The following is a 26754-nucleotide window of genomic DNA, read 5'->3' on the forward strand; positions in this document are numbered from 1 at the left end:
AATATGAATCTGACCAGACGAACATAGACACAAGCATCTCCTTTGCCTATGGATTAACTATCTAACTCACGGGAAGTCTGGTGGTTCTATGACGGTCTTGATGACTCCGGCGTAGATGGCCATGATGGAGAGCACCACACAGGCCAGGAAGACCAGGGCCAGCTTGTTGACATATTTGACTCCCACAAACACCACCAGAGCCATGAGAGCCAGGCAGCAAGTCCCGTACACACGCATGTTATTCAGCATGGCCTCCGCCTCGCCCTCCTTCTTCTCCGCCACAAACACTGCAGCGTTCGGCACGATGTACGTCTGGAACAAGAATAGGAGAAAGCTCGGACACTACCTTCATGAAACATTGTTTGGGCCGACAGTTTCCCCGGCCCATGTCACATGTCCAGGAAAAAGTCTAAGCCATTGTTATAGGCTGTTACAAGGTACCAACTCCTGGAAGAGTCATGTGGTAATGAAAAACTCCTGCCTCGAAACATTGTGTATTTCCTATATCACGACCAGGCATTGTTTTATCCTTACCAGAAGGATCTCAATGGTACCCAGGATGTACATGGAGCCAGCGAATGTGGTTCCCAGGTAAAAACACAAGCCCACAGCCCCACCAAACTCTGGTCCCAAAGACCTGGAGATCATGTAGTAGGAGCCTCCGGCTGCATGGGGCAAGAGAACAGATACGGGTAAAAGGACTGGAAAGGAAAAGAAGTCAGCCACAGACTATAGCTCCAATGCAATAGTGATATAGTGCTAAATAACCATCAATGCAGAGGTTGAGGTTTCTTATGCAAGGTGGAAAATAAGTTGAACTGACATTACCTGGCACTACCCCATTTGTTGCAATAGCACTCATGGATATCGCTGTCAGCATGGTCTGTAAGAGAGTAAAACAAATACAAAAGAGTAGCATTGGTGGGTGTATGGTTACAATGTCCTCAGGGACCAAAATGAGACCGCTTCATTCATGGCAGAGAGAACTAAGATTGGCAGAGAATTCCACAGTTTAGTACCTGAACTCCCCAAAACGGAGGAGTGTTTGTATATAAGTAGTTAAGCTCAATAGTACTCACACCTTAGTACTCACACCATAGAACTCCATTTGTATTACTACATAGTACTCACACAGGTGCAACACATGACGACGATGGCGAAAGACTCCAAAATGCCGGCGGTGCCAACGATCCAGGTGAGACGCAGGAAGAGGATGACTCCCAGGATGTTCTGCATGCAGGGCAGGTACACGCCAATGAATGTGCCCATCTGAGGACTCTGGAGGAGCCAACGTAGAGGGCCAGGGAAGAAGGGAGGTACAGTAGGATTACCATGAGTCAGCTTATGGTACAGCAGGGCCTGTAAGATGTACTGTAATGCCACAATACAGCATACAATACAATATTGTACAATCCTGTAAAATACAGCTGAGAATACAAGGTCAATTGTCTGTAATAAAGAGATGCTCTGCTTTTTTTGACACCGCACTCCATAAAGCAAGTCCTCCATGCTCTAGTTCTCTCTTATCTTGATTATTGTCCAGTCATATGGTCAAGTGCTATGAAGAAAGACCTAGTTAAGCTGGCCCAGAACAGAGCGGCACGTCTTACTCTTCATTGTAATCAGAGGGCTGATATTAATACTATGTATGCATGTCTCTCTTGGCTTGGCTAAAAGTTGAGGAAAGACTGACTACATCACTTCTTGTTTTTATAAAAGAAACATAAATGTGTTAGAAATTCCATATTGTTTGCATAGTCAACTTACACACAGCACTGACACACACACCTAGTCCATGGAATGCCCTTCCATCTTCTATAGTGCAAGTGAACTGTAAGCCTGGTTTCAAAAAACAAATAAAGCAACACCTCACAGCACAACACCACTCCCCCATGTGACCTACTTGTTGTGTGTACACTACATGACCAAAAGTATGTGGACACCTGCTCGTCAAACATCTCATTCCAAAATCATGGGCATTAATGTGGAGTTGGTCCCCACTTTGCTGCCAATAGAGCCTTCACTATTCTGGGAAGGCTTTCCAATAGATGCTAGAACATTGCTGTGGGGACTTGCCTCCATTCAGCCACAAGAGCATTAGGGAGGTCTGGCACTGATGTTGGGCGATTAGGCCTGGCTCGCAATCTGCGTTCCAATTCATCCCAAAGGTGTTTGATGGGGAGGTGTTCGATCTGTGCAGGCCAGTCAAGTTCTTCCACTCCGATCTCGACAAACTATTTCTGTATTGACCTCGCTTTGTGCAAGGGGGCATTGTCATACTGAAACAGGAAAGGGCCTTCCCCAAACTATTGCCACAAAGTTGGAAGCAAGGAATCCTCCTCCACCAAACTTTACAGTTGGCACTATTCATTGGGGCAAGTAGCGTTCTCCTTGCATCCTCCAAACCCCGATTTGTCAGTTGCACTACTAGATGGTGAAGCATGATTCATGACTCCAGAGAACGTGTTTTCACTGCTCCAGAGTCCAATGGCGGCGAGCTTTACACCACTCCATCCAAATCTTGGCAATGCGATCTTAGGCTACTCTGCTATAGAAACCCATTCCATGAAGCTCCCGATGATCAGTTCAGCAATCGGCGGTCCCGTTCTGTGAGCTTGTGTGGCCGACCACTTCGCGGCTGAGACGTTATTGCTCCTAGACGTTTCCACTTCACAATAACAGCACTTACAGTTGACCGTGGTAGCTCTAGCAGGGCAAATATTTGAGAAGCTGACTTGTTGGAAAGGTGGCATCCTATGACAGTGGCACGTTGAAAGTCACTGAGCTCTTCGGTAAGTCCGTTCTACTGCCAATGTTTCGCTATGAAGATTGCATGGCTGTGTGCTCGATTTTATAAACGTGTCAGCAACGGATGTGACTGAAATAACTGAATCTGCTAATTTGAAGGGGTGTTCACATATTTTTATATATACAGCATACTGTATGACATGTATGTGTAACTGATGCACACACAATACATGTTTATGTTTTTAAATGTATGTAAATTCTAAAGTATTTTGCCTGTAATGTCTCTCATGTAATGTGTCAGACCCCAGTAAGTCTAGCTAGTGGGGATCCTAATAAATCAAATCAAATCAGCCACAATAAATACTGAGATAATTTTTGGTCTTCAATTGTATTGTGGGCAAAAAGACTTGCGCTGACAGACTATTATCAGAGCCGTACACTATTTAGAAAATGTTTATTTTACAATTGGCTCGTTAGCAACCATCAAAACCATTCAGTCAGTCAGAATCCGGTCACTGGCAGCATAAAAAACAATGGTGAAGTCAATGGTCTGAAGTCAGCTGCTTAACTGTGCCCTGTAGCGACACGATTACAAACATTTTCTCACGACTACAAACATAATTTAGCAGGGTTACTCTCTTAAATCTCTCATTACTCTCTCTACACATACTCAACACTGTCTCATGCCAACCATATCACCCCAATCCTCCTGAAACAATTCCATCACATAAGTTGTTTTGGTTTAGCCTGTTCCATCCCACATCCAACACAACTGATAAATTGTTTGCAGTATAAACGTGTGTCATAGTTTAGAATTTAGAACGTAAATAATTATATTTATGGGGGTCTAGGGAGAGAGTGGCATTAGGATACAGTTTGCATTGGCTTTTCAGACAATGAGTAGTCAGATGTAATGCTAAAAGACATCGCAATGCATCAATAACAAAACATCAGTAACAAATCGTCTGTAAAAAAACATCAGAAACAAGACGTCAGTAACAAGACTTCAGTAACAAGACGTCAGTAAAAAAACATCAGAAACAAGACGTCAGTAACAAGACGTCTGTAACTAGACATCAGTAACAAGACGTCAGTAAAAAAACATCAGAAACAAGACATCAGTAACAAGACGTCAGTAAAAAAACATCAGAAACAAGACATCAGTAACAAGACGTCAGTAACAAGACGTCAGTAACAAGACGTCTGTAACTAGACATCAGTAACAAGACGTCAGTAAAAAAACATCAGAAACAAGACGTCAGTAACAAGACGTCTGTAACTAGACATCAGTAACAAGACGTCAGTAAAAAAACATCAGAAACAAGACATCAGTAACAAGACGTCAGTAACAAGACGTCAGTAACAAAGCATCAGTAGAGAATCCTTCCACAGTGCCCAGCCTATTTTCCACATGCCCAACTCATGCTCATATGTCATAACAGTAAAGTATTTGAAGTCCTTTGCAGTTCTCCAGAGAAATAAACAACAGAACTATTCAGTGAAATTATACTATATTTGCTCTGTGTGCTTGTACAGTTTGGAAAGCATGAATAGCCAAATATAACAGTCAAACATAATGCTACACAGTGTACAGTAACAGGCTACCTTAACAATGATCTGCTGAACTTCATTACAGCCATACAATCCATGCCCCGATCACCACAGGATAAATGAACAACTCTAATGTGTCATCCACCACCTGATGACATAAGCACCCCCTGTTATACTCCAAAGGTGCAACGGCCCCCACTCTTTCAAGATCAGAGAACCCCCCCCACACCACCACCACACACACACGTCACATCGACCCCCCACTCGCACACAAAGACACTGCATGAATACAGTACATACCATATATCCCATAACACAACACAGCCCTCTCTCAATACTGCTGTTGGTTCTCCTATACGCCTTTTTACCAGGGTCAATGTGGCCCTTGTTCATAGACCGTTCACAACCTGGAGTGGCATCCTCACTATCCACTCTGTCTCCACAACCTCCCCCTGAGCCAATCAGATCTCCAGCAGGGAGAGGTACTGGGGTAATTGTCAGGGGACAGAGGCATGGTTAGTTTCTGAGGCCTCGTGTTGGTGCTGTGACGCTGAATAGCAACAGTAGGAGTATTTCTTTGGTTGGTTGGTCAGAAGAATGCTGCTTTATATTCTCACATGCGCTCTGCTCTCAGGAGTGCTGTTGCATAGCTACCACACTAACCTAGTCAACTCATGTTGGTTTGCACAATAATATAGATGTTATTGTGATCCAACAACAACGTCCTTGTCAAGTGGATTGACAGTTAATACAATGTCTGTGTACTACTGTACCTCTTTAGCGAGGTCTCCCACAAAGTACCCACCAGGAGAAATTCTTAATAATGCACAATGGTAATGTACCTTGACTCTAATCTTTGTAACCCCCTCCTCATTTTCATACTCCTCGTGCTCAGTGACCCCCTGGGTGAGGTTGGTGTAGTTAGCCAGCTTGTTGAGGAGGGAGGACACCATGGGGTTGCTCTCAATCTCTTCCTGTCAATAAGGATACAACGACATTGAATCGGGACGTCATGGCATTGAAGACATCCAAGTACAGAACAAACAAAAGCAACAAATGTTTGGATGATATGTGCAATATAATCCATGTAAGCACATAGCTCTCACTTTACATTAAAGTGGCATAAAACCTATGTGGTAATGAATTACATTATGATATCAAAAGCCTTGACATGTGGATTACCTCAAAGAGAGCCATGTTTTTGCCATCGTAGTAGTTTTCTTGGTCTTGGTCAGTGTTGTTGATGAAAGGGCTGCTCTCTCTGGGAGTGACATCTCCTGTGAGACAACAGAAAAGGAGAAAGAAAACACCTCTACTATATTTGTCTGTCCAATCACTATTGATTTCATGGTATCTTATTGATTACATGGTACCAAAATATTGCAATTTTTTTTAACTACATTTCTTATGAAACAACACAAACACCACTTTCCTCTGCAATCGATAAAGAAAACCTCTACAGTCCAGACAAAGTCATGTTGATTGTCTTTTCCGTAGTAATGTCCTATGGGGTTATGCTGTGACAAGAGAAATCAATGCGATCGTGTGCATCTGATGAGGCTGCTAGTGACACTGGTCAATGAGAATGACACTGTAGATCTCCTGTACAGTATGATGAACAAGGACAAACTACCCTGAACTACCCTGGTAATATTTGATTGAGACATTGATCAATGAGATTTCAACCTTTATTCATTCACTCAAAAAGACAGACAGAAGTTTGTTGAATTCTCAAATGTGTTATCACTGTGCTTTCAACCATTTAAAAACACAGCAAAGTTCAAATGGGAATACAATCAGATATTTATACAGCAACTTAAATGCAGTGTTTCCCAAACCCCAAGGGGTGCACATCTTTGTTTTTGCCCTAACACTACACAGCTGATTCAAAGCTTGATGATTAGTTGATTATTTGAATCAGCTGTGTAGTGCTAGGGCAAAAACCAAAACGTCCACCCCTTGGGGCCCCGCAGACTGAGCTTGAGAAACCCTGACTTAATGTGTTATCACTGTGCTTCAGCTAATAGCACAACTGTCACGCCTACTCCTGCTCCAGCGCTAGACGTCGCCAGTCTACTAACCACCAGTCCTGGCAACTATCATAACGCACACCTGGCAACCATCATTAAGCACACCTGCTCCCCATCGTTATGAACACCTGGATCTCATCACCTTGACTCTCCCTTTAGTTAACCCTCAGTAGCCTCAGTCATCAGGCCGTGTTGGTTTTGGTCAGTATGAGTCTCCTGTTTTGTTTATCTGCCGTCTCTCATCATTAAACTCACCTTCGACACTTTCTTCCTGACTCCAAGCGTATACGTTACAACAACCAAATGACCTGGATTGAAGTTGAGATTGTATAAAAATTACATAGTGCAAGTGATCAATGATGTTCGAGATTCTGCACAGATTATTATAGCAATTGTGAAGATCTCCACAGACATGCACGGTTTCTATGATTGCATAAGAAGACATTTATAGTTACAGTAGACAACCCTTCAAATTAGTGGATTCGGCCATTTCAGCCACATCCGTTGCTGACACGTGTATAAAATCGAGCACACAGCCATGCAATCTTCATAGTGAAACATTGGCAGTAGAATGGCCTTACTGAAGAACTCCATGACTTTCAACGTGGCACCGTCATAGGATACCACCTTTCCAACAAGTCAGTTTGTCAAACTTCGGCCCTGCTAGAGCTGCTGCGGTCAACTGTAAGTGCTGCTATTGTGAAGTGGAAATATCTAGGAGCAACAAAGGCTCAGCCGCAAAGTGGTCGGCCACACAAGCTCATAAAACAGGACCGCCGAGTGCTGAAGAGCATAAAAATAATCTGTCCTCGGTAGCAACATTCACTAGGAGTCAGCGCAATAACTGATCGTCAGGAGCTTCATGAAATGGGTTTCCATGGCTGAGCAGCCGCATGGCTGAGCAGCCTAAGATCACCATGCGCAATGACAAGCGTCGGCTGGAGTGGTGTAAAGCTCCCTGCCATAGGACTCTGGAGCAGAGGAAACCCGTTCTCTGGAGTGATGAATCACGCTTCACCATCTGGCAGTCCGACGGACAAATTTGGGTTTGGCGGATGCCAGGAGAACGCTACCTGCCCGAATGCATTATTCCAACTGTAAAGTTTTGTGGAGGAGGAATAATGGTCTGGGGCTGTTTTTTATGATTCAGGCTAGGGCTCTTAGTTCCAGTTAAGGGAAATGTTAATACTGCAGCATACAATGACATTCTAGATGATTATGTTCTTCCAACTATGTGGTAACAGTTTGGGGAAGGCCCTTTCCAATGTTCCATCATCGAGTGGAAAGCCTTCTCAGAACAGTGGAGGCTGTTATAGCAGCAAAGGGGAAACCAATTCCATATTAATGCCCATGATGTTGGAATGAGATGTTGTCCACATACTTTTGGTCATACCATGTATAATGCTTGGATAATTTAATCTGAGCCAATGGCTTAATCCTATTCTTTAACTTTTATTTTGGGTTTAGTTGGGGACGTGAATCCAACATAATTTGTTAACGTGACGACAAGTTATTAGGCTATTTACTGTATAGCAAAAGTGATGATATACATATAGTGGATATAATGTTGAAGATCTGACATTGTTTCAAAGGTTAAAATTCAACATATTTTACAAGGTTTGTCTATGCTAAAGATTGGTTACAATGATGACATAATCCTGTGGTTCGATTCCAATATATTTTTTCCAGGTAGAGATTCCACATCACAATACGTTGACAAATTACGTTGAAACAATGTTGATTCAAACAGTTTGTTTCCAGTGGGTAGTCTCTTTCCACAGTCGCTGTTTCTAATGACATGAGTTTGGCAAACCAAAACTAGCACACGAAATACAATTGACAGACAGCCAGGACATTTTACAGTAGGCTGAGGAAAGCAAGCCAGTCTTCCGAAGATAAGACGAGGGCATTGGTAGAACCATCCATCTCCATCTGCTCTGTTCATTCCAGACACAGGGAAGGCACAGGTACCAGTTATATCAGGCTACATCATTAAATTAGACAAAGAGGAGCTGACACTGTGTCAATCTAGGGAGGTGGACAGGTTCAGGTTTATGCATTAATTCTGGGAGATAATCCTATTGAATTACAGTATGTTTGTTCTGTTGACAGAGATGAACAGAGTTGAACATACAGTAGAAGTACTTGCCAAATTGTATGATAATAACACATTTTGCCGTTGGCGTAAGTGAATAACTTCAAGGTAAGAATCTCAAACACTAGGAATATCTTAATTTAACTTAATTTAACTAATTTAACAAAATCTCTCTCGCTCAAATGAAGCTCACCCAGCTTATGAACCATTTGGCTGATTTAACAGACATTTTCACTATTTAAAGCCACCCAAATGTTGAAAAACCTGTCCACACAACGACACAATCTCATCAGGTAGTGTGAAGTGAAGTGGTGCGGCCTCTATGATAATAAATGACAATGAGAGCTGTTTATAACTCGTTAAGCCTCCACAGTGGCAGATTCATAAGCTGCCTAGCCTAGCACACCTGAGCCTGAAGGTAAGACGCACAGACACAGAGAGAGATATCAAATCCCTATATTTAACCCTCGGTCCCCCCAGCACTAATGCAAACGCAGATATACGTATCACAGACTAACAACTACAGTACAATACACAAGGACAGACCTAACAAATACATACATGATGATGGCTTAACCAAAGCTTCCACAACAAGACAAACAGCTGTGGTCATGAGCAAATTTTTTACTACAGACCAGATTGTGAATAGTCTAGCCTGATTATTTCATAGGGTTTATCACACAGATGAGCTCACCTGATCGTCGTGAACCCTCCCCACGCTCCATACCAGGGGGGAGGTGCAGCTGTGGTCCACAACACTCTTCCAGTATGCTACTGGAAACCTCAGTAGTTACAGACCTCAGTCTGCTCTGCCTAGCCCCCCTTCAACTGGGTTGACTTGAATCTGTGTAACACAGTTCTCTATGAATGTCTGTCTGTTCTGCGCTAGGTAGCTTTCTGTAGCAGATTTGATTAACGTGTCTTTGGTGCCCTGGGAATCAGCTGCTCCAGAGTTGTGGACATCCTTTCTTTGTCCTGTCTGGAGGCAGTGGAGCAGCATCAGCCCTTGCGCTCCTGACCCCTCATCCACTCACTGGAGGGAGGGGTAGAGGAGGGGGAGGGTGCAGCTTTAGCTACTTTAATTCTGTGCCCTGAAACACAGCTCAATGAGCTTACAGACCATGACCCTACACACACACATGCGCACGCACACGCACACACAATTGAGAGAATCCTGTCGCTTGGTACGGCAACCGCACCACCCGCGACCGCAGGGCTCTCCAGAGGGTGGTGTGGTCTGCCCAATGCATCACCGGGGGCACACTACCTGCCCGCCAGGACACCTACAGCCCCCAATGTCACAGGAAGGCCAAAAAGATCATCAAGGACAACAACCATGTGAGCCAAGGCCTGTTCACCCAGCTATCATCCACAAGACGAGGTCAGGACAGGTGCATCAAAACTGTAACCGAGAGACAGAAAAACAGCTTCTATCTCAAGGTCATCAGACTGTTAAATTCTGTTAAATAGCCATCACTAGCACAGTAGAGGCTGCTGACCTATATACATAGACTTGGAATCCCTGGCCACTTTAATAATGGAACACTAGTCACTTTAATAATGTTTACATATTTTGCATTACTCATCTCATATATACTGTATGTATATACTGTATTCTATCCTATTCTACTGTATCTTAGTCTATGCCGCTCTGACATTGCTCGCCCAATATTAAAATATCCTTCATCCCATTCCTTTACTTTAGATGTGTGTATTTTTGTGAAATTGTTAGATATTACTGCACTGTTAGAGCTAGAGACACAATAATTTCGCTACATCCGCAATAACATCTGCTAAACACGTGATTGTGACAAATACAATTTGATTGGACACATTTATTCCACTCAGCTATTAGCTTAGCATAAAACGTGTGTAAACAGTATACAGGCTGCAAAAATCCTCAAACATAATCCGAGTCTTCTGTACTTTTTACATTTAACAGCTCAAATGGAAATCATTATGGAGTAGCTGAGACAGAGGACGTGAAGAAATAATCCATCCATGTATACCCGATCCTCTGGGAAGTGAAAAGTGCAAGCCACACCAAAGTCAATAGACTGCTGAGTTGTTGTCTGGCATATAAATAACATGGACCTGAAAGGGCGTCTGACAGTGACTTTGAAAGGTCTGCTGTGGTGATGACTAGCACATCTGATGCCATATTTCAAATGACACAGCACACGATTAGATGAGGTACTACTTATGTTTCAATGAAAAGCTCTATCCCACACGCCACGCTATGAAAAGCCTTGCCAAAAGAGCTCTGATTCAAGCGTTCAGAATTCAAGCTTATTGACACTCTTTGCAGCTACAGCAACTTGATCAGACACACTTTCATTAGCAAGGGCAATTCCACAGTAACGGAATGACGCTGAGACTGCCCCAACAAAACCAATGATTGTAAAGTTAAACATAAGGACTACTGTCACGACTTCTACCGAAGGTAACTCCTCTCCCGGTTTACTAAAAGCCACCAATCCCTTTTTCCTTTTCTGTTTGTTTTGCCTGTGATCCTTTCACACCTGGTTTCATTTGTGTTTAATTCTGTGTTGTACAAGGGTAACCTGTTGCCTGCCTTAGTTCGTGCGGGATTAGACTTGTGGTTATTGTTGCTCGTTTGTATTTTAATGTTTTCACAGTTATGTACGTGTATTTAGTGTCCGTACTGTGTTTTGTTCCTCCGTGCGGTTGCACGAGTTTCTGAGTATGTGGAGCATAGTTTTGGGATTTTTGTCTGTACCGTTTTGTATTGGTGGACTATATTGTTAAGTTACGCTTCTCAGACATACCTGCTTTCCTGCGCCTGACTCCTACACCTCTCACCGAGACGCACATCACCACAGAATCCCGCACCAGATATGGAGTCAGCAGGAGCGGAAGCACTCCCAGGGTCCATGGAGGAGCACGTTCAACACCACACAGCAGTGTTACACCGGCTGGGGACCGCAATGGATGAAAGGCTGTTCCATCTGAGGCAGGAGAAGAGGAGTGCTCAGGACTTTGCTCTAGAGTTCCGGACCTTGGCCGCTGGCCTGGGATTGAACGACAGGGCCTTGATTGATCACTATAGGTGCAGTTTGCATGAGGACGTCCGTAGGGAGCTGGCCTGTAGAGACACCACCCTCTCCTTGGACCAGCTGATTGACATGTCCATTCGATTGGACAACTTGCTGGCGGCCCGCGGATGTCCAGATCGAGTTCTATTAGTTCCATCCCCCAGTTCCTCCACTCCAACACCCATGGAGCTAGGAGGTGCTGCAGCGAGGGCGACCGGAGGAGGTGGCCTTTCCTGTGCCAGCTGTGGTCGCAGAGGGTACACTGCTGACCGGTGCTGGGGGGGCCCTCCAGGGAGTCGAGATGCCAGGCCGAGTACTGCTCGGACACCTCAGGTGAGTCGGCACCAAGCTCACCCAGAGCCCCCTGTTGGTCACATGTATGTATTGATTGGTTTTCCTGAATTTTCCCCTCTTTCCCGGCATAAGGCGCTAGTAGATTCAAGCGAGGCGGGGAATTTTATTGACCGTGGTTTAGCGCCTAGGTTAGGGATCCCCCTTGTTCAGCTTGACAAACCCTTCCCAGTGCACGCCTTAGATAGCCGACCATTAGGGTCAGGGCTAGTCAGGGAGGCTACGGCTCCACTGGTCATGGTCACGCAGGAGGGTCATGAGGAGAGAACTAGTCTCTTCCTCATTGATTCTCCTGCATTTCCGGTGGTGCTGGGGATCCCCTGGTCTGCCAGTCACAACCCCAGGATTTCGTATGTATTGATTGGTTTTCCTGAATTTTCCCCTCTTTCCCGGCATAAGGCGCTAGTAGATTCAAGCGAGGAGGGGAATTTTATTGACCGTGGTTTAGCGCCTAGGTTAGGGATCCCCCTTGTTCAGCTTGACAAACCCTTCCCAGTGCACGCCTTAGATAGCCGACCATTAGGGTCAGGGCTAGTCAGGGAGGCTACAGCTCCACTGGTCATGGTCACGCAGGAGGGTCATGAGGAGAGAACTAGTCTCTTCCTCATTGATTCTCCTGCATTTCCGGTGGTGCTGGGGATCCCCTGGTCTGCCAGTCACAACCCCAGGATTTCGTGGCAACAGAGGGCTCTAAAGGGGTGGTCAGAGGAGTGCTCAGGCAGGTGTGTAGGAGTTTCCATCGGGGCTATGACGGTGGCGAGTCCAGACCAAGTCTCCAATGTGCGCATTCCCTCAGAATATGCTGATTTGGTTACCGCCTTCTGTAAAAAGAGGGCGACCCAATTACAAACTCCTCGACGAGGGAATTGTGCGATAAATCTCCTGGTAGGCGCTACACTTCCCAGGAATCACGTGTATCCCCTGTCACAGGATGAGACGGTGGCTATGGAGACATACATATCGGAATCTCTGGGGCAGGGGTACATCCGGCCCTCCATCTCACCTGCCTCCTCGAGTTTCTTTTTTGTGAAGAAAAAGGAGGGAGGTCTGCGTCCCTGCATTGACTATAGAGGTCTAAAATCCATCACGGTGGGGTATAGTTACCCACTACCTCTCATTGCCACGGTGATTGAGTCATTTCACGGAGCACGTTTTTTCACAAAACTGGATCTCAGGAGTGCATATAACTTGGTGCATATCTGGAAGAGAGATGAGTGGAAGACAGCGTTTAGTAACACATCTGGCCATTATGAGTACCTCGTCATGCCGTACGGGTTGAAAAATGCTCCAGCAGTCTTCCAATCTTTTGTAGATGAGATTCTCCGGGACCTGCACAGGCAGGGTGTGGTTGTTTACATCGATGATATTCTGGTCTATTCCGCTACACGCGCCGCACATGTGTCTCTGGTGCGCAGGGTACTTGGGCGACTGTTGGAGCATGACCTGTATATCAAGGCTGAGAAATGCTTGTTCTTCCAACAGGCCGTCTCCTTCCTTGGGTATCGCATTTCCACATCGGGGTTGGTGATGGAGTGTGACCGCATTGCAGCCGTGCGTAATTGGCCGACTCCAACCACGGTAAAGGAGGTGCAGCGGTTCTTAGGGTTTGCCAATTACTACCGGAGGTTTATCCTGGGTTTTGTGCAGGTGGCTGCTCCCATTACGTCACTGCTGAAGGGGGGGGCCCGGTGCATCTGGGGTTGTCGGCTGAGGCGGACAGGGCTTTTGGTCGCCTGAAGGCTCTTTTTACCTCGGCTCCCGTGCTGGCGCATCCGAACCCCTCTTTTGCATTCATAGTGGAGGTGGATGCATCCGAGGCTGGGGTTGGAGCCGTGCTCTCACAGTGCTCGGGTACGCCACCGAAGCTCCGCCCATGTGCTTCCTTTTCTCAGAAGCCCAGCCCGGCGGAGCGAAACTATGACATGGGGGATCGGGAGCTGCTGGCTGTTGTCAGGGCCCTGAAGGTGTGGAGACATTGGCTTGAGGGGGCTCAACACCCTTTTCTCCTCTGGACTGACCATCGTAATCTAGAGTACATTCGGGCAGCAAGGAGACTGACCCCTCGTCATGCAAGGTGGGCCATGTTTTTCACCCGATTTAGGTTTACCATCTCCTATAGACCAGGCTCCCAGAACACTAAGGCAGACGCACTGTCCCGACTATATGATACGGAGGAGTGGATCCTGCGCCCATCCTCCCGGCTTCTTGTCTAGCGGCACCTGTGAGGTGGACGCAGACATCGAGCGAGCATCGCGTGTTGAGCCTACGCCTCCAGTGTCCAGTGTACGTTCCGCTGGAAGTTAGAGACAGGCTAATTTGGTGGGCTCACATGTCCCCCTCCTCTGGTCACCCAGGGATCGGTAGGATGGTGTGATGTCTTAGTGGGAAGTACTGGTGGTCCACCCTAGCCAAGGACGTGAGGGTTTATGTGGCCCCCTACTCAGTGTGTGCTCAGTGCAAAGCTCCTAGGCACCTGCCCAGAGGGAAGTTACGACCCCTTCCCGTTCCACAGCGGCCTTCGTCACACCTGTCGGTTGACTTCTTGACCGATCTGCCACCGTCACAGGGCAACACCACGATCCTGGTCGTTGTGGATTGGTTTTCTAAGTCTTGTCATCTCCTCCCTTTGCCCGGTCTCCCTACGACCCTACAGACAGCGGAAGCCCTGTTAACTCACGTCTTCCGGCACTACGGGGTGCCTGAGGACATTGTTTCTGATCGGGGTCCCCAGTTCACGTCCAGAGTGTGGAAGGCATTCATGGAACGTTTGGGGTTCTCGGTCAGCCTTACCTCAGGTTTTCACCCTGAGAGTAATGGGCAGGTGGAGAGAGTGAACCAGGATGTGGGTAGGTTTCTGCGGTCGTATTGCCAGGACCGGCCAGGGGAGTACATCCACTGGGCAGAGGTGGCCCAGAACTCACTCCGCCACTCTTCTACGAACCTGTCGCCCTTCCAATGTGTGTTGGGCTATCAGCCGGTTCTGGCACCATGGCATCAGAACCAAACCGAGGCTCCTGTGGTGGACGATTGGGTGAGACGCTCAAGGGAGACCTGGGAGGCCACCCTCGGGTACCTTAAACAGGGCGAAGGGTGGTAGAAGACAAGTGCTGACCGCCACCGCAGCGAGGCCCCGGTGTTCGCACCGGGGGACCGGGTCTGGCGAAACCTGCCCCTCCGCCTGCCATGCCGGAAGCTGGGTCCGCGGTTTGTGGTGCCGTTTAAAGTCCTGAGGAGAATAAACGAGGTGTGTTATAGGTTACAGCTCCCCCTTATTACCGTATTAACCCCTTGTTTCATGTGTCTCTCCTCAGGCCGGTGGTGGCTGGTCCGCTTTAAGAAGATGGACATCGGGGGGCGCCGGCATATGCAGTTCGGTCCATACTGGACTCGAGGCGTCGGGTGGGGGGCCTTCAGTACCTCGTGGATTGGAAGGGGTACGGTCCAAAGGAGAGATGCTGGGTGCCGGTGGAGGACATACTGGATCCACCTATGCTAAGGGAGTTTCACCGCCTCCGTCAGGATCGCCCTGCGCCTCGTCCTCCGGGTCGTCCTCCAGGCCGGCGTCGGCGGGCTGCGGGAGCCACGAATCAGGGGGTACTGTCACAACTTCTACCGAAGGTAACTCCTCTCCCTTTCACACCTGGTTTCATTTGTGTTTAATTCTGTGTTGTATAAGGGTAACCTGTTGCCTGCCTTAGTTCGTGCGGGATTAGACTTCTGGTTATTGTTGCTCGTTTGTATTTTGATGTTTTCACAGTTACGCACAGTTACGCACGTGTATTTAGTGTCGGTACTGTGTTTTGTTCCTCTAGACATGACTCAGCTGTACCTAATAGCTGTATGTCACGAGTTTCTGAGTATGTGGAGCATAGTTTGAGCGTATTTGGGTTATTTTTGTCTGTACCGTTTTGTATTGGACTATATTATTAAATTACGTTTCTTAGACATACCTGCTCTCCTGCGCCTGACTCCTACACCTCTCACGAGAAGCACATCATAACAACTACTTTTAAGAATTCCCCCACACACACACAAACACAAAAAACATTTACTGAAAGAACAGTGCAGATGCTAAATTCGGTAACAGAATTAGGGGTAAAGTAAAAAAAAAAAAAAAAGTACAGTGGGTGAAAAAGTCACAGAGAGAACGTGTGACGATGTGGACTGCAGCCAGGGGAGGGGGCACCTTCTCTTGGGCTTCTAGTTCTCAAACACGTAATTCTCCTCTCCTCTAGGCATATATCCACCAGTAAGATTGTTAAATAAAGGTCATAAATACATATTGAAACCACTCATATTAGCCTACAATGTCCTTTCTGATTCCGTTTCATTCACGCATATTATCAATGGACCTTACATTGGAATACATGTTATGCCCACCTGTGTGGTCTTGTTGTGACATTGACTGCCATTGCCTTGCATGCTGAAGAAGGGTTCATACCTGAAACGTTTGGGCAGCAATAAAAATATGTCAATTTTAGTTTCTTTACTAGAGTGCTGTCCTATTTCGGTCACACCCTGATCTGTTTCACTTTGTGCTTGTCTCCACCCCCTCCCGGTGTCGCCCATCTTCCCCAGCGTATTTATACCTGAGTTCTCTGGTGCCAGTTCGTCTCTTCAAGCATACTTGCATGTTTTTGCTGTGCTCTTGTTTTTCCTAGTCTCTGTTTTTTAGCCCTCCCGGTTCCGACCTTTTCTGCTTGTCCTGACACTTAGCCCGGCTGCCTGACCATTCAACCTGCCCTGACCTCGAGGCTGCCTACCGCCCTGTACCTTTCGGACTCTGGCATTCTGCCTGTCCTCGACCTGCCTATTGCCTGCCCCTTGTATTTTAATAAATATCAGAGACTCGAACCATCTGTCTCCTGTGTGTCACGTATGCTCTCTCTCTGGTGCTCTAGGTCATCATGCTCCCACGCCTCAGCCAGTTCGATAGGTTCCCACGCCTTAGCAGAGGTAACCGGTCAGCTCCTGATCCCCGCTATCATCATCATGGTCGGAGTCCTGCTGCTGGATCAGCGTGTTGGGGACGGGGTACTGTCACATGTGCTCCCTCTCCGGCCTCTAGGTCACCAGGCTGCTCGTTTATGTAACCATTGTTACGCGCATTTGCGCATAATGACACTCACCTGGACTCCATCACCTCCTTGATTACCTGCCCTATATATGTCACTCCCTTTGGTTTCTTCCACAGTCATCATTGTTTCTATTCCTGTTTCATGTCGGTGCTCTGCTTGTGTTTTTTTGTTTTGTTCATTTATTTATTAAAAGTATTCACTCCCTGAACTTGCTTCCTGACTCTCAGCGTACAACGTTACACAGTGTCTGCATCTGGGTCTCGCCCTGTGTCTTTATAATTTATGTTTTTTTGGAATACATGTTAAGGCCTCATGACCAAACTCTTTGACAAAGTGCAATTGATAAATGGAAAAAAAGGATGACTGTCTCTTGACACTGAGTCTGTTTTTCCTGAATGGAAGAACAATGTGGGAAACATACTGTACGTTTAATAGAGAGCTTTCAAGCATCACAAACAAACATCCTTTTCCTGAAAGGAGGACTATTTCCACACAAAAAGGGCTCCAACAGTCCACTTGCGTCATAACCTTTTGACATCCTGTACGCCACTAAATATGTGGGATAGGAACCTGGAGGGGAAGGGGATTATAAGGGGATTGTGGGAAATGGAACACTAGGGCCTAGGAAACAAACGTTGTCTCAATTTACTCTCATTCTCTCGGGTTCCTTTCTCAGAGTAACCTAACTATGTTCTTATCTGCTCCGATCACATGACATACAGCTATTAGGTACAGCTGAGTAGACCATGTCTACAGTAAAGACAGATATTCGCTTATCTGACATATGACAACAGTATCATGTAACACCATAAGACTATATGATAACAACTACCAGTATGTTCAATTACTGTAAACAAGATATCCAACATAATGTAGGTTCACCGAGAACAAAATACTGCATATCTTCAACCCAGAACGTCATAACACAACAGTTGAATGCCCCAAGGGTATAGGCTAAATATTGAGCGTTAAGCTCAATTCACACACTACAGAGACGGAGGGCACGGAGCGTAGCATAGCATTGCAATGTCGTTTTTCATCACAAAAGGGGCGACTCCTTGTAATACGCTCCTTTGAGGTCGCTTCGGACGGCGTATTTGATTTTGGACACTGACATTTTTTGTATTTTGTGTTCGATCATAACATTCGGTTTCGAAAGTGAACGCAGTAATGTGTTTGGTTGGTGGATGTGCATAGCTGTACTGAGAATGAGGTAGCCATGGCAGGTAGCTCAGATGGGAGTAAGTCTGACATGGATGAAGGTAGTAGGATCAGTGATGAATCTATCTACACAATGTGTACAAGGGGGAAAAAATGCATTTTAAGGTTATAGTTTATTGAGATGCATGAATCCACCACACCAAAGACAGTCGTGAAGAGGGCACGACAAAACCTATTCCCGCTCAGGAGACTGAAAATATTTGGCATGGGTCAGATCATGCCTCAGATCCTCCAAAGGTTCTACAACTGCACCATCAAGAGCATCGTGATGGGTTGCATCACAGCCTGGTATGGCAACTGCTCGGCCTCCGACCACAAGGCACTACAGAGTGTAGTATGTACGGCCCTGTACATCACTGGGGCCAAGCTTCCTGCCATCCAGGACCTCTATACCAGGCGGTGTTAGAGGAAGGCCCTAAAAATTGGCCAAGACTCCAGCCACCCTAGTAATAGACTGTTCTCTCTGCTACTGCACAACAAACGGTACCGGAGCGCCAAGTCTAGTTCCAAGAGGCTTATAAACAGCTTCTATCCCCAAGCCATAAGACTCCTGAACATCTAATCAAATGGCCATTCAGACTATTTGCATTGTCCCCCCCCATCAGGAGTTACAGAAACTGGCAGCAGTGTCCAGAAAAGGCCATCTATGACATAGTGCCATGGGTGGTATTCCTCCTGATAAATGTCTCCCGTTTGTCTGGGACATGATGATGTATACTGAACAAAAATATAAACGCAACTGAGTTACAGTTCATAGAAGGAAATCAGTCAATTGAAATATATTCATTAGGCCCTAATCTATGGATTTCACATGACTGGGCAGGGGCGCAGCCATGGGTGGGCTTTGGAACCAGGCCTAACCAATCAGAATACGTTTTTCCACACAAAAGGGCTTTATTACAGACAGAAATACTCCTGAGCATCCCCACTCCATTCGTTCTCGAGTGAGACAGAGCACCCTACCCCTCAAAAACTTCTGCTATGTGCTTTTTTCTTATTTACACTTTAGGTGGTGGGTCATTTACTGGGGTTATTTTGCATGTTTTTTTTATATTTACTTATTTTCTCATTCACATGTTAAGGTGTCAGGTAATTTATTGCTGTTTACTTTGTGTTTTTTCTCTTATTTCCCCTTTCATCATACTTTTCACCTGCGTATTACATTGTGTTTTATATTGGACCATTTCCCTCCAAATATTTCTGCTTGTGATCGTAAAAAAAAATCTAAAAGGTCTGCAAATGTCTTTGTCTGGTTATTTGTACTTGTAGCAGAACATATTACTGTTCTGAATCAGTCACTCAGTAAACTTGAACTGCTCTGTACATGAGCTGTGTACAGTTTAAGCCAGAAGTTACCATACACTTAGGTTGGAGTCTTTAAAACTCGTTTTCCAACCACTCCACAAATTTCTTGTTAACAAACTATAGTTTTGGGAGTTGGTTAGGACATCTACTTTGTGCATGGCACAAGTATTTTTTCCAACAATTGTTTACACAGAGATTATTTCACTTATAATTCACTGTATCACAATTCCAGTGGGTCAGAAGTTTACATACACTAACTTGACTGTGCCTTTAAACAGCTTGGAAAATTCCAGAAAATTATGTCATGGCTTTAGAAGCTTCTGATAGGCTAATTTACATAATTTGAGTCAATTGGAGGTGTACCTGTGGATGTATTTCAAGGCCTACCTTCTAACTCAGTGCCTCTTTGTGTCATGTATTGTCATGTTATGTCTTGTTCCTGTTCTTTCTCTTCACTTCGTTTCCCCCTGCTGGTCGTATTAGGTTACCTTCTCTCCCTTTCCTTCCCCCAGCTGTTCCTCATCTCCTCTAACTACCTCGTTTACTCTCTCCCACCTGTTCCCTTTTTTCCCTCTGATTAGGTCTCTATTTCTCTCTCTGTTTCTGCTTCTGTCTTTGTCAGATTCTCGTTTGCTTCACCCTTGTCCCGTCCTGTCGTAATCTGCCTCTTCATCAGATGCTACGTGTGATCAGGTACCTCTGTCCTCTACAACCCGCGCCTACCCGGAGAGACCAGCAGTCTGTTGCCGCTAACCCTGCTATTCTCCTTTGCTGCTAGAAGGGGACTCTCCTGTAAAGATCAGAGGACTTTATGATTTATTTGTCGCCCTCTCTGCGGGTTGCCTATTTTGTCAACCGATACATCTGAAGAGGATTTATGTCTTCCCTGTGTTTGGACATTAAAAGACTCTGTTTCTGTTAAACCGCTTTTGGGTCCTCACTCACCTGCATAACACTTTGCTTGATATCGTGGGAAAATCCAAAGAAAACAGCCAAGACCTCAGAAAAAAAATGGTAGACCTCCACAAGTCTGGTTCATCCTTGGGAGCAATTTCCAATCACCTGAAGGTACCATGTTCATCTGTACAAACAATAGCACGCAAGTAATAACACCACGGGACCACGCAGCCGTCATACCACTCAGGAAGGAGACACGTTCTGTCTCCTAGAGATGAACGTACCTAGGTGCAAAAAGTGCAAATCAATCCCAGAACAACAGCAAATTACCTTGTGAATATGCTGGAGGAAACTAAAGTATCTACAGTGCCTTGCGAAAGTATTCGGCCCCCTTGAACTTTGCGACCTTTTGCCACATTTCAGGCTTCAAACATAAAGATATAAAACTGTATTTTTTTGTGAAGAATCAACAACAAGTGGGACACAATCATGAAGTGGAACAACATTTTTTTTGATATTTCAAACTTTTTTAACAAATCAAAAACTGAAAAATTGGGCGTGCAAAATTATTCAGCCCCCTTAAGTTAATACTTTGTAGCGCCACCTTTTGCTGCGATTACAGCTGTAAGTCGCTTGGGGTATGTCTCTATCAGTTTTGCACATCGAGAGACTGAAATATTTTCCCATTCCTCCTTGCAAAACAGCTCGAGCTCAGTGAGGTTGGATGGAGAGCATTTGTGAACAGCAGTTTTCAGTTCTTTCCACAGATTCTCGATTGGATTCAGGTCTGGACTTTGACTTGGCCATTCTAACACCTGGATATGGTTATTTTTGAACCATTCCATTGTAGATTTTGTTTTGTGTTTTGGATCATTGTCTTGTTGGAAGACAAATCTCCGTCCCAGTCTCAGGTCTTTTGCAGACTCCATCAGGTTTTCTTCCAGAATGGTCCTGTATTTGGCTCCATCCATCTTCCCATCAATTTTAACCATCTTCCCTGTCCCTGCTGAAGAAAAGCAGGCCCAAACCATGATGCTGCCACCACCATGTTTGACAGTGTGGATGATGTGTTCAGGGTGATGAGCTGTGTTGCTTTTACGCCAAACATAACGTTTTGCATTGTTGCCAAAAAGTTCAATTTTGGTTTCATCTGACCAGAGCACCTTCTTCCACATGTTTGGTGTGTCTCCCAGGTGGCTTGTGGCAAACTTTAAACAACACTTTTTATGGATATCTTTAAGAAATGGCTTTCTTCTTGCCACTCTTCCATAAAAGCCAGATTTGTGCAATATACGACTGATTGTTGTCCTATGGACAGAGTCTCCCACCTCAGCTGTAGATCTCTGCAGTTCATCCAGAGTGATCATGGGCCTCTTGGCTGCATCTCTGATCAGTCTTCTCCTTGTATGAGCTGAAAGTTTAGAGGGACGGCCAGGTCTTGGTAGATTTGCAGTGGTCTGATACTCCTTCCATTTCAATATTATCGCTTGCACAGTGCTCCTTGGGATGTTTAAAGCCTGGGAAATCTTTTAGTATCCAAATCCGGCTTTAAACTTCTTCACAACAGTATCTCGGACCTGCCTGGTGTGTTCCTTGTTCTTCATGATGCTCTCTGCGCTTTTAACGGACCTCTGAGACTATCACAGTGCAGGTGCATTTATACGGAGACTTGATTACACACAGGTGGATTGTATTTATCATCATTAGTCATTTAGGTCAACATTGGATCATTCAGAGATCCTCACTGAACTTCTGGAGAGTTTGCTGCACTGAAAGTAAAGGGGCTGAATAATTTTGCACGCCCAATTTTTCAGTTTTTGATTTGTTAAAAAAGTTTGAAATATCCAATAAATATCGTTCCACTTCATGATTGTGTCCCACTTGTTGTTGATTCTTCACAAAAAAATACAGTTTTATATCTTTATGTTTGAAGCCTGAAATGTGGCAAAAGGTCGCAAAGTTCAAGGGGGCCGAATACTTTCGCAAGGCACTGTATATCCACAGTAAAACGTGTCCAATATCGACATAACCTGAAAGGCCGCTCAGCAAGGAAGAAGCCACTGCTCCAAAACCGTCATAAAAAAGCCAGACTACGGTTTGCAACTGCACATGGGGACAAAGATCGTACTTTTTGGACAAATGCCTTCTGGTCTGATTAAACAAAAATAGAACTGTTGGTTTGGACATAATGACCATCGTTGTGTTAGGAGGAAAAATTATTATGCTTGCAAGCCGAAGAACACCATCCCAACCGTGAAGCACGGGGGTAGCATCATCATCTTGTGGGGGTGCTTTGCTGCAGGAGGGACTGGTGCACTTCACAAAATAGATGGCTTCATGAGGTATGAAAATTATGTGGATATATTGAAGCAACATTTCAAGACATCAGTCAGGAAGTTAAAGCTTGGTCGCAAATGGGTCTTCCAAATGGACAATGACCCCAAGCATACTTCCAAAGTTGTGGCAAAATGGCTTAAGGACAACAAAGTCAATGTATTGGAGTGGCCATCACAAAGCCCTGACCTCAATCATATAGATAATTTGTAGGCATAACTGAAAAAGCATCTGAGAGCAAGGAGGCCTACAAACCTGACTCAGTTACACCAGCTCTATCAGGAGGAATGGGCCAAAATTCACCCAACTCACCCAAGCTTGTGGAAGGCTACCTGAAACGTTTGACCCAAGTTAAACAATTTAAAGGCAATGCTACCAAATACTAATTGAGTGTATGTAAACTTCTGACCCACTTGGAATGTGATGAAAGAAATAAAAGCTGAAATAAATCATTGTCTCTACTATTATTCTGACATTTCACATTCTTAAAATAAAGTGGTGATCCTAAACTGACCTTAGACAGGGAATTTTTACTGGGATTAAATGTCAGGAATTGTGAAAAACTGAGTTTTTGGCTAGGTGTATGTAAACTTCCGACTTCAACTGTAGATGAGGTTCAAGTCTTGGGGGTCCTTATTGTCTACAGCTGGACAGTCATTCTCAACCATGTACCATAGCAGGAAGGTCTCCATTAAAAGGTCACTTCACATGACTATGTACAACCTTGTATTATGTTAATTAGGTCAATGGCTCCAGGGTCTAGCCTTATTGTCTACAGCTGAACAGCCATTCATTGAAAGGCCACTACACATAACACAAGGTTAGGTAAATTTCACAAGGGTCTAGCCTCCAAAAAAGATATTACAAACTAAAACACAAGGATAAAGTAACTGTCATTATGGTAGACTATGTGATTTGTAAAGTGTGAATAAGTAAAACAGCCAAATCCAACTGCAAACCAAAGTGTGGAGCTCACAACATGACATATAAAACAGTAATCAACCAGAGGAAGAGAACATATGTCTACATGTTTTGCAAAACACACTCCAACATTTACTGTAGGGTGCCACACGTGATCGCATCATCCTAGAAAGACACTTGACCAGCTGGTGTGAGGAATTAGTTCTCTAGGTTGTTGCACACGTCTATAGCAACACTGGTTGCCCTGTCTGCCGACATGTTTCTTGAGTCCAGGTAGCTGGTGTCCCCTTCTACCACCTGTCTCCACTCTCCTTGACGCAGGTCCCCAGTCGTTGTGGAGTGGTCAACAAACGTGGGGTGGATGTACAGTGTTGTCAGTGTCTGTAGTGTCTTTGGTGCAAAGGTAGTTGTGGAGGGCCATGCAGGCCTTCACAATGGCCTCAGCTTTCTCTGAGGCAAGCTCAGACCCTCCATATTCCAGCAAGGATCCCGAAACCTTTCTCTGAAATCCGTCTGTTTCTTGAGTGGCGGTAGTTGTCGATCTTCTTGGCTTCATCAAGGCCTGAAGAACCTCTGAATAAAAGAAGCCTACCCCATTAGTATTGAACAGAAACATGAAAGCTATCAAATGTGTACTGTAACAACTGTGTAGCCTATGCTTTGGACATACTGTAGGCCCCCATCCTCTTACTCTTTTCACATCATATGTATAGTCATATGTATTTAGTGTATCTTACCTGGATATGGTCACATCAGGTTTGCCCTCAGAGGGAATGCCTCATCTATCACAAAGACATATGGGCTCTGTGTTTGGGTCCCCAGCAAGCACTCTGGTCTTGGAACTCGCTGCCCGAGTTCGCTGGAGCTCGCATCCGAATATGTTTTCGACAGCTCCTGCACAAAACGGATAATTCCAACGATCCCCAAACTCTCTGATGATTTCTGCCCATTTTGCCACGGAAGGATAAGCAACAAAATCCTCCTTCAGGACATGCCAGATAGCCTGGCACACTTCCGTGAAGATGGTACAACCTGTAAAGATTCCTAGCTTATATCTTGCAGCAAGACACAGACAGCCCTTCTGCAGCACTTACGGGCAAGCTGTAAATTTGTTGTGTGAGATAAGGGGCAAGCCGCTGAAGCAAGTTGTCAAATCTGGCAACCGACATCCGAAAGTATTGAAAAGGTCTTTCCTCGTCAATGTTTCACATAGGTTGGACAAGAGACATGTATTCTCCATCGTCCTCTCTTAGTAAGAGCAGTTCACCTCGCTATTCAAGCTCTAGCAATTGCAATTCTTAGAGAGACATGTTTGCATGTAGCTAGCTAAATAGTATTCGTCAACAAAAAGGCATATAACACCGGATCCGGAAGTTTAAATGTTGTTGCTAGCTACAGTTAGAGTGCCTCGGACCCTCTTGCTTGGTAAGCTACTCTGGCTCCCCCTTGTGGATATACACTACACAAGGACCCTCTTGCTCCGTAAGCTACTCTGGCTCCCCCTAGTGCACATACACCACACAAGGACCCTCTTGCTTGGTAAACTACTCTGGCTCCCCAAGCCCCCTAGTAGATATGTACTACACAAGACAGACTTCCTCTCTGGGTGGAACGCAACGACGATGTGGACAAAAGAGAGCGCTGCCCCCAAAAACCTGGTTCCCCCCTTACACATGCATGCACGTATATTGACCTTTAAGGAGCTTCAGGATGACTGTGTGTTGGCCCGCAGTGTCCTGTGAACAGGATTTCAACAGCCTCAGTAATCAATTTATGTTGAATGCCTTACTCTTATTTCTGTCTATGCACAGTCGTGGCCAAAAGTTTTGAGAATGACAAATATTAATTTCCAAATTTTGCTGCCTCAGTGTCTTTAGATATTTTTGACAGATGTTACTATATAATACTGAAGTCTAATTACAAACATTTCATAAGTCTCAAAGGCTTTTATTGACAATTACATGACGTTGATGCAAAGAGTCAATATTTGCAGTGTTGACCCTTATTTTTCAAGACCTCTGCAATCCGCCCTGGCATGCTGTCAATTAACTTCTGGGCCACATCCTGACTGATGGCAGCCCATTCTTGCTTAATCAATGCTTGGAGTTTGTCAGAATTTGTGGGTTTTTGTTTGTCCACCTCACTTTTGCCTTATGGCAAGGTGCTCCATCATGCTGGAAAATATATTGTTCGTCACCAAACTGTTCCTGGATGGTTGGGAGAAGTTGCTCTAGGAGGATGTGTTGGTACCATTCTTTATTCATGGCTGTGTTCTTAGGCAAAATTGTGAGTGAGCCCACTCCCTTGGCTGAGAAGCTACCCCACACATGTACGGTCTCAGGATTCTTTACTGTTGGCATGACACAGGACTGATTGTAGCGCTCACCTTGTCTTCTCCGGACATGCTTTTTTCCGGACGCCCCAAACAATCGGAAAGGGGATTTATCAGAGAATGATTTTACCCCAGTCCTCAGCAGTCCAATCCCTGTACCTTTTTCAGAATATCAGTCTGTCCCTGATGTTTTTCCTGGAGAGAAGCTCCAGCTTCTTTGCTGCCTTTCTTGACCCCAGGCCATCCTCCAAACGTCTTCGCCTCACTGTGCATATTCACTCACACCTGTCTGCTTCCATTCCTGAGCAAGCTCTGTACTGGTGGTGCCCCAACCCCGCAGCTGAATCAACTTTAGGAGAAGGTCCTGGCGCTTGCTGGACTTTTTTGGGCGCCCTGAAGCCTTCTTCACAACAATTGAACCGCTCTCATTGAAGTTCTTGATGATCTCATAAATAGTTGATTTAGGTGCAATCTTACTGGCAGCAATATCCTTGCCTGTGAAGCCCTTTTTGTACAACGTAATGATAACAGCATGTGTTTCCTTGCAGGTAACCATGGTTGACAGAGGATGAACTATGATTCCAAGCACCACCCTCCTTTTGAAGCTTCCACTCTGTTATTCGAACTCAATCCGCATGACAGAGTGATTTCCAGCCTTGTCCTCGTCTACACTCACACCTGTGTTAACGAGAGAATCGCTGACTTGATGTCAGCTGGTCCTTTTGTGGCAGGGCTGAAATGCAGTGGAAATGTTTTTGGGGGATTCAGTTCATTTGCATGGCAAAGAGGGAATTTGCAATTAATTGCAATTCATCTGATCACTCTTCATAACATT

The 26754-nt window shown here is 45.2% G+C and overlaps 1 protein-coding gene across 3 annotated transcripts in view; it reads right to left on the reverse strand.

The window, feature by feature from the left end:
* The window catches only part of LOC115114477 (solute carrier family 12 member 7-like), a 47299-nt gene that overhangs the window by 16203 nt on the left and 4342 nt on the right, over window positions 1–26754 (reverse strand). For 2 of the 3 annotated variants that reach the window (XM_029642736.2, XM_029642734.2), the window contains exons 2-7: window positions 5482–5576; window positions 5142–5273; window positions 1132–1278; window positions 829–883; window positions 535–665; window positions 71–312 (exon numbers count right to left, since the gene is read on the reverse strand). In XM_029642736.2, coding sequence (XP_029498596.2) covers window positions 71–312; window positions 535–665; window positions 829–883; window positions 1132–1278; window positions 5142–5273; window positions 5482–5576 — 802 coding nt within the window. Of the gene's footprint in view, window positions 1–70; window positions 313–534; window positions 666–828; window positions 884–1131; window positions 1279–5141; window positions 5274–5481; window positions 5577–9118; window positions 9541–26754 lie in introns of those variants that run through there. The other variant, XM_029642735.2, reaches the window with a different exon arrangement.

The sequence above is a fragment of the Oncorhynchus nerka genome, linkage group LG9b (assembly GCF_034236695.1).
Source record: "Oncorhynchus nerka isolate Pitt River linkage group LG9b, Oner_Uvic_2.0, whole genome shotgun sequence".
Lineage (NCBI taxonomy): Eukaryota > Metazoa > Chordata > Actinopteri > Salmoniformes > Salmonidae > Oncorhynchus > Oncorhynchus nerka.